This window comes from Oryzias latipes, chromosome 3 (genome assembly GCF_053564925.1).
Source record: "Oryzias latipes strain Hd-rR chromosome 3, Olatipes_Hd-rR_3.1".
NCBI classification, from domain to species: Eukaryota; Metazoa; Chordata; class Actinopteri; order Beloniformes; family Adrianichthyidae; genus Oryzias; species Oryzias latipes.
In genome coordinates, this window is record NC_136239.1 from 31,376,290 (window position 1) to 31,389,360 (window position 13,071).

At 39.9% G+C, this 13,071-nt stretch overlaps 1 protein-coding gene and 1 long non-coding RNA gene across 2 annotated transcripts; one reads left to right on the forward strand and one right to left on the reverse strand.

Annotated features, from left to right (window-relative positions):
- The first annotated feature begins 497 nt into the window (after positions 1-497).
- LOC101158431 (secretory carrier-associated membrane protein 5-like) lies at positions 498-7,123 on the forward strand. Its single transcript, XM_004067420.5, has 7 exons — positions 498-636; positions 1,032-1,075; positions 1,154-1,273; positions 3,043-3,199; positions 3,668-3,769; positions 6,283-6,400; positions 6,609-7,123. The coding sequence occupies exons 2-7, from the start codon at positions 1,069-1,071 to the stop codon at positions 6,786-6,788; spliced, it is 684 nt and encodes a 227-aa protein (XP_004067468.2). The 5' UTR covers positions 498-636; positions 1,032-1,068; the 3' UTR covers positions 6,789-7,123.
- A 2,888-nt stretch (positions 7,124-10,011) lies between these two features.
- On the reverse strand, positions 10,012-11,100 carry LOC144991212 (uncharacterized). The gene is made up of 2 exons (XR_013655184.1): positions 11,001-11,100; positions 10,012-10,448 (listed from the first exon to the last, which is right to left on the reverse strand). It is a non-coding gene; the product is annotated as an uncharacterized LOC144991212 (long non-coding RNA).
- Positions 11,101-13,071: the final 1,971 nt, after the last annotated feature.

Sequence of the window (13,071 nt, forward strand, 5' to 3'; positions counted from 1 at the left end):
TGCTTTTCCTAGACACTTAAATTGAGTTATTACTGAGTTATTGAGCTGCTATTGCTAAACTTTTTGACTATAAATAAAAATCCATAGCTGCGATTGTGAAAGGTTGGCGGAAGTTTTGATTCCAGGTAAATCTGAAAAAAAATATATATTTTCTTGCCAGCACTCTGCAATTTTCCCACTAGATGTCAGTCATTTGTCTAAATCACTAAAGTGCCATCAAATATAATCGCTCATTATGTACAGATCCTGATAAGATTTTAAGTATTTAATACAAAGAGGAAGGCGCAAGGTATTATAGAACCAACAGTGTCAAACTGAATGCAAAGTTCAAACCGTAAAGTTTTCAAATTCAATACCCACGTTCAGCACCATGGACAGAGAACTACACGGTGATTGGGTCAACAATGCAACGTCAAGGATTAGAATAATCCGCCGATTGGCCTGAATCAAAGTGACAGCACGCACATGCGCGGCGATTGGTCGAAGATTAGGGAAACTTTAATTTATTGTTAAGAGTTACAGGCGCAGCAGAAACTGTTTTCACCAGGGACCGTTTGGTTTAAAGGCGCTGGGAGGTCGATTAGATTTGCCTCCAGCACGCAGGGGCGCCGTCGCGTGAGCGCCCATTACAAAGAGGTAAGCTGATTATGTTTCGTGTGGATTCCGCAATTCCCGGCTGGGCTGTGATAGCGGATCCCTCCAAACATTCATCCAGACTTTACATAGTTGGGCATTTCCTCTGCGTGAAGTTTGGCGTGTCACAGACTGTCCGGAGCGAACACTGAGCAGAATTCGCTCATGATGAAACCGGAAGGATTGAGCGGCTTACATCTTATCAGCATGGCTGAATGGTGGCTGGAGGGCTCACACATTAAATCCCACAGCAGAGAGGAGCTATAACACCGCGCGTTAGGTCTCCTTCCCAACACTGATCCACTGACTGTCCGCCAACGATGCGCACCACAAACAAGCAATCTGTCCCAGAGACGAGCAGCCCTTCTAACTAACCGCCAGTGTCTCCTCTTTTCCAGATTAAAAAGGAGAGAGCATCAGCGATCTTCTATCCACATGGCCGGTCAGTATCCATGAGAACCCTAAGAAAACAAAGGCATTCGCTGATGCGTAAACTGAGACCAATGATCGTTTGTTTCAGAACCCAATTTCCCTCCACTGCCTGGATTCCTCCCCATAAAACCATGTTTCTATCAAGACTTCGAAGAAATCCCGGAGCAGCACCGCAGCATGTGCAAGAAAATGTACCACCTTTGGATGTGTAAGTCAGTCAGTGTATTCAATAAAATACATTTTAACTAAAAAAATATTGTTTCTTCCAGCTAGCAATGGAAAAAAAGGAGCTCCTTCTTGCTAATATCTGTAGACCACCCCTCAACAGCTTGTTTTGGTCCAAAACTAGTTAATTTGGCTGAGGCCATCATATCTTGACTGGTTTATTTGCTAATGAGTCATGGAGCAGGCCAGATCATGAGGTGAGCAGAGTAAAGCTGCTAATGCTAAAGTTGTGGCTAAAATCTCTGCCAAAGGCAGATTCATCAACAATTACTACACCATAAATACTTATGCAACTGTGTTTACGACTGCTCTCTGCTCCGGAGCCGTCCGTCTTGTTTGTGAGTTCATGCAGGACAGTGAGTCGGTACAAAAGCAGGAAGAAGTCGAGAGTTAATGCAGTGTTGATGTCATCCCTCAGTATGAATGATATAAGACAGGGGTGTTCAAACGTTTTTGCACAAAAGGTCAGATTTAAATTCTTCACTTACAACACAAATATCTAAACACATTTTTTAACCAAAACTACTGTGAATTTGCTGAATTTTTACATTGTTTTTTTAACAGCTAGCTTGTCTTGTCTGGTACCCTTTTTGATAATGAACTCCTTGAAAACAACCACAATCTGTCGGCATATTAGCCAACACAGATGTTTAATAATTGTCGGAAAAAATCATTTTTTCCACTTGTCCTGGAAGCAGTGTCTTTTGCTGTTACCTTTACTTTTTTATTTTCAGTTGACATTTTAGAAATAAGATGGAAAGAAGGGTCACACAGCAGTGATACTACAGGTTAATAACGGTAAATGGGTGTATACTTATATAGCGCTTTTCTACGTACAAGGACCAAAGCGCTTTACAGTCACAGACCCATTCACACACACGTTCACAAACTGGTGGTGGCTCCACTGCCAAACACTGGTGCCAACCAGAGGCAAGGTGGGGTTCAGTGTCTTGCCCAAGGACACTTCGACACATGGGTGTGCAAGGCGGGAATCGAACCTGCAATCTTACGATCATGGGTCGACCGACCTGCCGCTGGACCACGGCCGCCAGAATAACAGCTTATGATGTAATTTAGCCAACCACAATCAAGGAATCGGGAATCGTACATTTAGTTTTTGGAAAGTGCAGGGGGACAAATTATTGATTTTATCAAAGCAGGTGATGGAAATGTGGACGCGGGCCACATTTGGCCCTTGGGTCGGACTTTGAACATACCTGATATAAGCAAATTTGAGAAAGAGCTTTTTTCTGTAAACAATGCATGCAAAGACATTTTTCTTACACAACACAACATATGCTGCACTCTAAAATTATAATTTCTCTTTCCAGATTCCTTCCTTTTATAAACCCTAACCATAAAAGGTATTACAATTTTCTTGCATGAGCAGTTTTCATTGAATGTGCTTCAGTTTGCAGGTGGCATGTGCATGTGTGGCCTTTCTGTCTTTTCCTTTCCAAAGTGATTTAAGTTTCTTCATTTGTTAAGTTTTAGATCATCTGCATGCAACAATTTCTAAAATGTTTTCCTTCAACTTCACAACTTTTCTTCATGCAATATTTTGTCGGCACTTCTTTAGTTCTTAGGTCAAAAGAAATATGTTTAAAAAGAAACCATCTTGAATTGTGTTTGGCTTTTGACAGGATTTTTCAAACTCACCTCCCTTAAATTCTTTGATTTAAACTGAATAAGCAAAAGTTTTTATAATGTTCTTATCTGTGACTGAAATGTCTCTGTGGTGTTCCCTGACAGTCCACACTGCCACACTTGCTGTGAACCTCATCGCCTGCTTTGTTTGGATGTTTGGTGGTGGAGGGGTCACTAACTTTGGCCTGGCAATCATCTGGCTCCTCATGTTCACCCCCTGTTCTTATGTGTGCTGGTTCAGACCCATCTACAAAGCCTTCAAGTAAATCAGATTTTTAAACTTTTAAGCTTTAAGCTGTAACCCTTGTGCTACCCTAGGCACTTTAACGTTGGGAGTTGGGTCATATAGACCCACTAGACAGTGCTCTGAACCTTTTTTCTTCAATGATTTGTGATCTTCGCTGGTGTCCATGGATTACATGAAATCTTTCCACCTTTATACACCTTTGTCATGGTAGGGAGAACACGTCAATGTAAGGGTGGGGTCATCTAAGATAGCACAAGGGTTAAAGAAAAAAAAAACATAAAAAAAATATGGCTTGGCACTTTGTTGTGCAAAAAATAATTCTTTTTGCATTTTCATTCTTGTTACATTAAATCAGACAATTCTTCTTGATAACACTTTTTTGTCCTGCTAAAAGTTGCTATTAATAGAACAGCTAAAGGAGTAAAAACAGTTAGCTATACAGTTAAAATTGTACAGTTTCACAATGTTTTCTTTCCCTTTTAGGAACGACAGCTCCTTCAACTTCATGCTGTTTTTCTTTGTTTTCATGGCCCAAGTCGGCATCAGCATCATTCAGAGTATCGGCATCCCAGGATGGGGAGTGTGGTAAGAGATGGTCTTAAAGATAAGTTAATAAAGCCTTTATTTCTCCACAGTGGCCAAACTTGCACCTTTCAAAAGGAAAGTCCATAAGCAAAACTAAATAAAAGTAAATTATAAATGCAAAAGTAGACAGAAACAAATGTGTATAGATGTGTCAAATACAAACATCAGCAGCAAACTTCTAAATGGAACTACAAAGAATAAGAGTAAAAGAATATCATGTCATTTATTATTTGGAAATGTCCAAAAAATTATGAAATCTAGGATGATAAGGGGTTACCTTATTTTTATTAATAACTAGGTAATTTCAATGCGGTAAACAATAGTCGTAAATAATTGTAAAAGATACAAAAATATAAATAAATATATATCATTTAGGGGCTGCACGGTGGCGCAGTGGTTAGCGCTCTTGCCTCACAGCAAGAAGGCCCCCAGTTCAAGTCCCGGCAGGGGGACCTGAAAAACACATCAACAGGGGACCTTTCTGTGTGGAGTTTGCATGTTCTCCCCGTGCATGCGTGGGTTTTCTCCGGGATCTCCGGCTTCCTCCCACCGTCCAAAAACATGCTTCATAGGTTGATTGGCAACTCTAAATTGTCCATAGGTGTGAGTGTGAGAGTGAATGGATGTGTGATTGAGGATATTCTACCCTGCGACAGACAGCCTACGCCGAAGTGGCCGGGATAGGCTCCGGCAACCCCGTGACCCCGAAAGGGAATAAACGGTAAAGAAGATGAATGAATGAATATATCATTTAGGAACATATAATGTATAGATTGTCTGAAAATTCCAAAATATTTAATCATTGCAAATATGCAAAAATAAAAAGTAAACAAACTGAAGTTTTATAGTTCAGAATACAACAATTATTTTTAAGCAGGGGCCTCAAACGTTTTCAGAGTAGGAGGCTGCTGAGGAGAAAGTAGAACGCACTACCGGGCTACCACTACCATGTTCCTGGTGAAAATCGTCATGTCCCACTCCTTCAGCCACAAACGCTACATGGAGATGAATTAACAAAAAGGGGGGTGTCCTCTCGTATCGCAATATTCACGTATCGCATGCACTTGTGTACCTCATGCAAGAACAGTAGAGGAGGAGAATCAAAGAAAAATCACCAAAAGAAGAACTAATGAACCTGGGCAATTTGGTGCCAAAAGATAACTTTTGGAAAAAAAAAAAAAAAAAAAAGTAAGCTTCACTCACAGGAACTGGTGGTGTAGGACCCAACATGCAGGAGGCCAGGCTTGGTGGCAGAAACTCCAACTTTTTGTAAGTAAACTGAAACATGACTGAACCATGGGCACACCATCAGACTGACAAAGCAGAGCAGATGACCTGACACTGAAGAAATGAAAACCAGACACACAGAGAGTAATTAACCAAATGAAGACAGCTGTGGATGAACAGCCTGAGCATGGTGAGACTGACAGGGAAACAACAGAACATAACAACAACTTTAAACATCACAAAAAATCCAAGAGCAGAATCCGCGCACCAGCCGGTGCCAAATACTTGAGGCCCCTGTTAAGAAAATAGTATTTGTTAGAAATAAATAAATATACATGTATAGAAACAAAACAACAACAACGCACCTCTCACCCTCCACGGGTGGTTTCTCACACAAGCTTTGGTCCTCTATCAGAGGCCTGGGAGCTTGAGGGTCCTGCAGTATCTTAGCTGTTCCTAGCACTGGGCTTTTCTGGACTGAGAAGTCTGAGGTCTTTCCAGGTATCTGTTGTAGCCACTCCTCCAGCTTGGGGGTTACTGCCCGAGTGCTCACAGGCACCACTGTCACCTTCACTTTCCAGGCTTTCTCCAGTTTTTCTCGGAGTCCCTGGTATTTCTCTCATGTTCCTTCTTCCTTCTTTGCCCCTCTACCTCGACCAAGGTCTTCGTCCCCCCAAGTGCAGCCTTTCTTTTAATGACTCTTAAATTTAAATCTTAACTTTTAAGTAAACAGTTGCATTATTTATGCAGTATTTAAAAAAATTACGATTAACATGAAATCATTAGTTTTCTTGCATTAACCACACTTTTATTTGTTTATCTATGTAAATGTCTGAACGTTCAAAATATATTTTCATATACCAATCTATTTTTAGAAACCCTTTACTTTAGATCAAGTCAAATATAAATATATTTATTTTAAATGTCTCCTCTGCTCCAATTAGCGTGGCAGTGACAGATATTGCCCTTATATAACTTTTATGACAATTTTGTTATTAGATTTGGAGAGGCTGTTACAGTGATCCTCAAAATGTCACCTGACTCAGGCTGATGATCAGAAATTAATATTGTGACAGCCTCCATAAAGTTTGTAAATGTCAGCGTGTGCAATAGAAGAGTGTCGTGTCTGAACTATAAAACTTAAATTTTTTACGACAGTGCTTGAAATTGACAAGTGTGTTAGTATTGAGCATCAGACTGTGTTTTCATGTGTAGCGATATCCCACCTCCCCCTGTTGTTTCTGTTTTCTTTTCCTTCAGCAGAAATCTTCTCTTTTTCTTTTCAGTGGTTGGTTGGCCACCATCTCCTACTTCAGCTACAACATTTTTGTAGCATTAATCATGCTGATTCCCACCATCATGTTCACTGCTGTGGCTTCCTTGTCCTTCATTGCTCTCACCAAGGTAAAAATAACAAGCATCATTGTGCAGAAATGTAAAAACAACTGTAAAATAGTATGTTTTAATCCAAAAAACAGAAAAAAATCTAAATTAGATATTTTATTCAGTAGGTTCTTTATACTGGGAGACAAATTGAGTACACAAAACCCAATATTTATTTGGTTGTTTCTTCTGCAAAAAAAAAAAAAAAGCAATCTTACATTGTTGACAGATCCATAATTTCTACCGTGGCACCGGGGCCAGCATGTCCAAAGCGCAGGAGGAATGGGCCACAGGAGCCTGGAAGAACCCCCATGTCCAGGCAGCAGCCCAACAGGCTGTCATAGGGGCAGCCACAGGGGGCATGCAGGACCAGTACCCCAGCCCCCAATACAATGACAACCAGATTTAGAACTGTCAGGGATGTAACGGTAGAGTATGAGTGTAGAAGACAAACGATGTCTTCATAGAGCTGAGCAAAATGTCAGAATGTGAACTGTGTGTGTTTTTTGTCTTCTTGTCCTGGAGGGTGAACAAAAAAATTGCAACTTTTTTTTTTCTTTTGTAATTGAAAATAATTTTCCAAACGTGATGCTGAAACATCTCCACTGTGAGAGCTATGTATTCATTTACATACCTGCAGGAAACCATGTGAAAAAAACAACATTATTTTCTTTTAATGTTTATAAATGTTTTTTAGTATTTATGTTATGTTGGTCTACTAATAAATCAATAATTTAAAATTTTGCTCTGGCGTTTCTCATGTTTTAAATTTCAAAACTAAATAAGTAGTCCTTGGTGAGCTTTATTTTGAAAACTATAAACTCTGTCCGTTCACTTCGAGTATCTCAGTGCTAAACAGCTTTATTACAGTTACTCAGCTTGATGTTGCATTAACTGATCGTTTAAAATTCAAATTTCTTCTAAAAAGACATTTCTATTAAAGATTCAACAAAAACAAGTTTAAAAAAAGTATCATAATTTGCGAATGTTACAGTGAACAAAAACAAGCCAATAATCTGACGTGATCTGGCATTTGACTCAAATCTTTTTGGAGACATGAATGCAAACCTATTATAGAATACATGTTTTAAAGTAGAATCTTCTGTTAGCTTTAAGACAGCAGAGAGGCACTGATATTTAAAAAAATGGCCTTAGCAATTTGCAGTTCAAACTTCTTCACAATCAATATTTTTAATCAGTATTTTTTTAAGGTTATGACGGCTAATCATTCTGTATCAGACGTCAACACAGCCTGTTAAAATGATGGTCAAAAGTTCAACTGGGTTGGTATCTCACTCCATTTCCCACCTAAAATGAAATATCACTCATTTACTTTACTCTGAAAAACTAAGCATCAGAATTACAAGACACCCTCCTTGTCTTTAGGTGGCAGTATTGACCCACTTAATTCCCCAACAGTGTTAGATTCTGCCCACCAGAGGCTCTCTTTCCACTGGATGTGGAAGAAAACTGTTCAAGAATACACAGATTGTGACATTGCCAGGGTGCTGTCAGACCAAAAATTTAATTTTTCCTAAATTTATACACAATTTCCCCCCTGACACTCTGTGAGCAGGAGACCATCAGAGAAAACATTCAAAACACGCTTTCAGTGGATTTATCAGTGGATGTTTCTGCCTCTCTTCATGCTGCAGGAGTGATTGAATTATTCTATGGAGAGAAGGGATCAAATTATTCTGCAATATAAATGCCCAGAGGAGCCACTAGCAGCCGCCAGCAAACATTGTAATTGCCACACACAAAGAGACCTTATGTGACAAGGAGTGACAGCAAAGATTTGTGACTTCAGGTAAACAGGACATGTTGGCAAAATATAGTCATTGATTCATAACAAATCAAGCCAGAAGACACATAGCACTTTTGTATAACCTGTTCTGCCAGTAAGTAACATATGGCTGGGGAAAAAAAAAATATTCAATTGCACAGCTGTCATCATCTCATCCTGCCAGGTCAAAAAATGCTAGTTACTGAAGTGTCATGGTGGTGAGAAGGTGAAGGTTCGTTCGTGTTCTCAGCTTGTAGAGAATTTGTGCTACGGTGACTTAACAGGGATACTGGATAGAAAAATGAAAATGAGCGACGCGTGCTGTAGAGCAGCTTCAAATCAAAAAGTATTTCATTAAAGAGTGCAGCCATCACACATAAAACTAGAGCTCGGACTTTATGCTAAAAGATCACGATTACCTTGTAACTGAAGTAGACGAGTTTGAAGAATGCGACTCAATATTAAAAATTAAATAAAAATTAACACTGATTTGCATTTTAATGAGTGAAAACAGGCCTGGATTCATGTCTCTCCAAGTCCCTAAAATTCACAGAAAAAAACTGTTTATCTATCTCTCTTTTCCTCTGACCTGTTTTATATGTCTTAGAAGTCTTAAATTGACTGCCCTTCCTGACACTACTCTCTGCATTGACCAGGCTTGGGCCAGGCACAAGCAGGACACGGGTTTGCACCCTGTTTAGACTGCATTTATTTTCTTTATACATCTGTCATCTCTCTACTTGTCGTCTGTCTGTCCATCCATCATAACATTATTTTTGGGCTTTCATGGTGCACTGGTAGAGCGGTTGACCTGTGTTCAGAGATTTGCAGGTTTGATTCCTGCCCTGGCCACCCGGGTGTTGAAGTTTCCTTGGGTAGGACACTAAACCCTATATTGCTCCTGGTGGTTATAGGTTGGTGCCAGTATTTCACAGCAGAGCTGCCATCAGTGTGTGAATGGTTTTGAGGACTTTTTTGCTATTACATTTGGGGAACAGTCACAGCATTTGGTGGGGTGTGGGCCCCCACCTTGAGTGAAAACATATGTGATGCTCTATAATTAACAAGATTCTGGATGTCAAGTGACCTTAATCCATTTAACAAGGTAAAATTTAGGAGGACTACCTTTAGGAGAGGCCAGAAACAAACAGCTGTCCGAGGTTGTCAGTATCCTCATTTTAGACTCTTTTTAAAGCTACAGTGACCCACATCAGCATCAGTAGGTACTTTGCTACAAAGGTGTTTCAGGGATGTGGACTTTTAGTGATTTTTAAAATGGTGAGAAATTAGTTCAAAGCTTTGGGGAAACATCTTGTCACTCAAGGTAGCTGGGACAAAAGTCAACAAGGTAAATATTTTTGTAAATTGTGAGTGGTGGACCTATTGCATCCACAAGATCTGCAAATCACATTTATAAGCCTCTTCAGAGCCAAACTTGGGGAAAGTTGTGGTCAGATGAGTTTTAAATTGAAGATTTTGATATCATTATTAATGGGAGCACAAATACCCTCAACGGTACTATCTAAACCTTGGCTGCGTTTTGTCCTGAGGGGACTGGGAAGCTCCATCCCATAACAGAAACCATGGACAGGGCCATGTTTTATTAAATCGTAGAACCCATATTCCTCAGACAGGGTGAAGGAAATCGGTGATGGATGTATTTCCTAGCATGACAATGGCCCTAACACCATTCAAATAAACCTTCCGGTAAAAGATTTCCTGCCATTTAGAGATCACTTGGTTGAAGGCAGAGCACAGAGCTGTTGTAGGGAAGACCAAAGTTCAGTAACAACAGGAGATCTTCCCACTAAATGTCTAGAGGAGAGACAGAAACAGTGCTATGTCATTTCTTCATGGGTTCTTTTTAATACATCATTTTTTCTTTAAGGGTCACAAGATACTTTCTAGACTATCATTGCTTGAAGGGCCGAGTCCACCTTCACCAGATTCTGTTCAAAGCATACATATTTCAACAAAAGCGTGTGGGCATGCAGAAAAAACAAACACATTTTTTTTTTAAAAAGGTCCAGGCTCCCTAAATGCTTCAAATATTCCCTCAGATGCATTTTGGATAGATTACAGCAAAGTTTAGAAAATTAAGAAGTGTATTTATAGCTGTTCCCTTTAAGACATTGCGATTTACAGCTTGAGGCAAGATTTCAAAGTAAATCTTTCAACAAATGAGTTTGTTAAATGAGCTTCGGGAAAAAGCCATTGTGTGGGAGTGAGTCATATAACAGTCTGTGCATCTGCAGACTAAAGACGGGGATGCGAATAATCCAACTGGTAAAAACAGAAAAAAGCACAAAATGAAGTTAAAGTGAGAAAATCTAGACAAATTTTAGACATTTCTTTTCTGCTGGAAAGTCACAGTAACTGAACTTAAGTCACGGTATTCATGGGAGAAAATCACTTTAGTAATAATATTTTACTGATATTTCTTATAGGGACATGGTATCCAGCTGCATTAAAGCCAAAAACCTCCTTTTTCATGAAATCACTCTTAAAAGGTATACTCTATGGCGAAATTAACTTCCTCTATTACTATAACAACTGTTTGACTAGTAAAAATGGAAGATTGACTCTCAAGTCAACAAGTGATAGACTTGTCCCCGAAAATGTTGGTTAAAACAGGAAAAAAAACAGACAATGAGGATTTGAAGTCTAAAATGTTTAGTTTTGAAAATAAGCTGGAGTTCTAGAGACTGGCAGAAAAAACTGCAATATTTCTGAAAGTCTTCTCAAACTTTGCGTGGGCAGCTAGTCTTTGCTCCAGCTGCTCTTCATAATTTTTATTATGAGCAACAAAGTAGGCCATCCATCCATTTTCTATACCTCATCCTGTTCAGGGTCACTGGGGCACTGGAGCCTGTCCCATCTGTCACTGGGTGATAGGTGGGGAACATCCTGGGCCGAACAGGTCACTGCTCCATCACTGCAAATACAAATGACTATACATTCTTATAATCTCCCCTGCTGTGAGTTTTAAGTCACAAACATTCATGCATTTAAAGAAAACTCATTCAAAAAAGCAAAGATGAAGCAAATGTAGAAACAAAACTCAAGTTGGGGTTTAAATTTGTGAGTAAAGACAGTTTTCCTGGTACAAAATGGATGTGCTGAACTAGAATTTGGTTTTCCCAATCTATTCTTCAAGTCATTTGATTAAATGAGGAATATCAACTGTGTGTCTGTTCCACTGAAGCTAAGCGCCCTCAATCAGCCATGTGCACAATGGGCAGAATCAGGTGCAGCCTCTAAACAGCGCTCACCCAGCTGCCCAGCTGTCTGGAGCGCGGCCATATTTGTCGGTTGTGGGGAGAAAGAGCTGCTGCCACCAGGGTGTGAAATCCCTGATCTGATGATGGGAGTCATCCCCCTGACAGAGCGGCATGCAGCGACAGCGGAGGCTGAGGACGAGTCTGTTGAAATATGGGCCTGTCAGCGGGGAGAGGGGCTCAGCACAGAGGCGCAGGGCCACAGCTCCCCGTGGTTGACTTCATCATTGACACTCCCCATGGAGCCAGCAGAGGAGTGGGGGGGGGGGGGGGGGGGGGGGGGGTATGAGTAATAGGGGGGATTTCAGCAGTCCAGATTATGGCTGGAAATCTTCCTTGTCTGCAGAAACTGTTCTCATTTAACTCACTGGCTTTGAAATCTAAATATCACCTATTTGGTTTCTGATTTGTGAGAATTTCTTTCCACGTTCTTGTGCACAAGACAACAAGCAGATGCAGATTGAACTTCCCCTAAAGCTGATGAGTGAGCTAACTATGGTGGAAGAAAGAGACTTGTAGTCTCTGCATCAGATGGTTGACTGGGTCTTTTATTCAACACAGTCCAATAAAAATCATGTTTTTGGTGTTTTTAACATGTTCCCTGTGGCATTTCTCTCATGATAGAGAATAAACATACATGAAAATTAAGCTTAAAACTAAGCCTATTTACTCAGAAATTGTGTTTCTGAGTATTTCTTTATTGAATAGTTATGAATATGGAGCTGTGAGCTCCTCATCAACCAACCAAAGTTGCAGTTTTGCAGAAACTATGTCCTAGAAAACGAGACAGGTTTTTTTGGCTTTGGCTAAAAACAATATTATCATAATTAAAAGACCACTGGGAACACTTTTTCAATAGATCTAAAGAGGATTAGAGTTGGACTTTGAGGCAGGTGCATCCTAAAATGTCACACCCAAACAAGCCTGACCCTTAAAGTGTAATATGAATGTTTCGTCTAACGTGGATACAGACATATATATCTATATGGAGGAGTCAGCACTGTGTGCTGACTGAGCTATTATGAAAACAAATGAGGCGGTGACTGCAGCTGCATGCAAATCATTTTCTTTTTTTCTTTGGCCAATCAATTTCTCCCTGCCTCTTTTTCTGCACTAGAAAACCAGCCTTCCCTCTTACCGATCCGTGTTTATCCCTGCGGAAATGAAGATTTCTTTACATCTTTGTTCATTTAGTTTTGTTGCATGAGCTAAAGCCAGAAGATGAATTACCTGTGACCTTGATATTGTGCCACAGAATCTCTTTACAGTTGGCTCTGCAGAAATTACCCTCCGTCTGGAGGTGTTTTTCTTTTTCTTTCCTTTTGGAAATGCACAATCCAGCCCCTGTTCTCCATTTCCAGTTTATTCAGTTTCGCTGAAGTTGGGAAATTACATTGAAAGTCAAATCCTGAAGTGATCCAGTTGTAAACCAAAGTGTTTTAAAAGTAATGAATAAAAAATATATATGTATTTTTTTTCTTTTTCAAATTGCTTTAATAAACAATGCTATCTACGGTAAAATAGACCATTTTCTTTGGTTGGAGCTATCCATCTAAAAATCCATCCATCCACCCATCCTGTACTTTAGCCCACCCAGACCCTGGTTGCAGGGGCAGCAGTCTGAGCAC

Bases quoted from the DNA above. Each gene is read 5' to 3' on its own strand.
- LOC101158431 (XM_004067420.5), top strand. The intron at 3,770-6,282 runs GTAAGAGATGGT...TTTTCTTTTCAG, and splicing joins ATCCCAGGATGGGGAGTGTG to TGGTTGGTTGGCCACCATCT. The intron at 6,401-6,608 runs GTAAAAATAACA...CATTGTTGACAG, and splicing joins CCTTCATTGCTCTCACCAAG to ATCCATAATTTCTACCGTGG.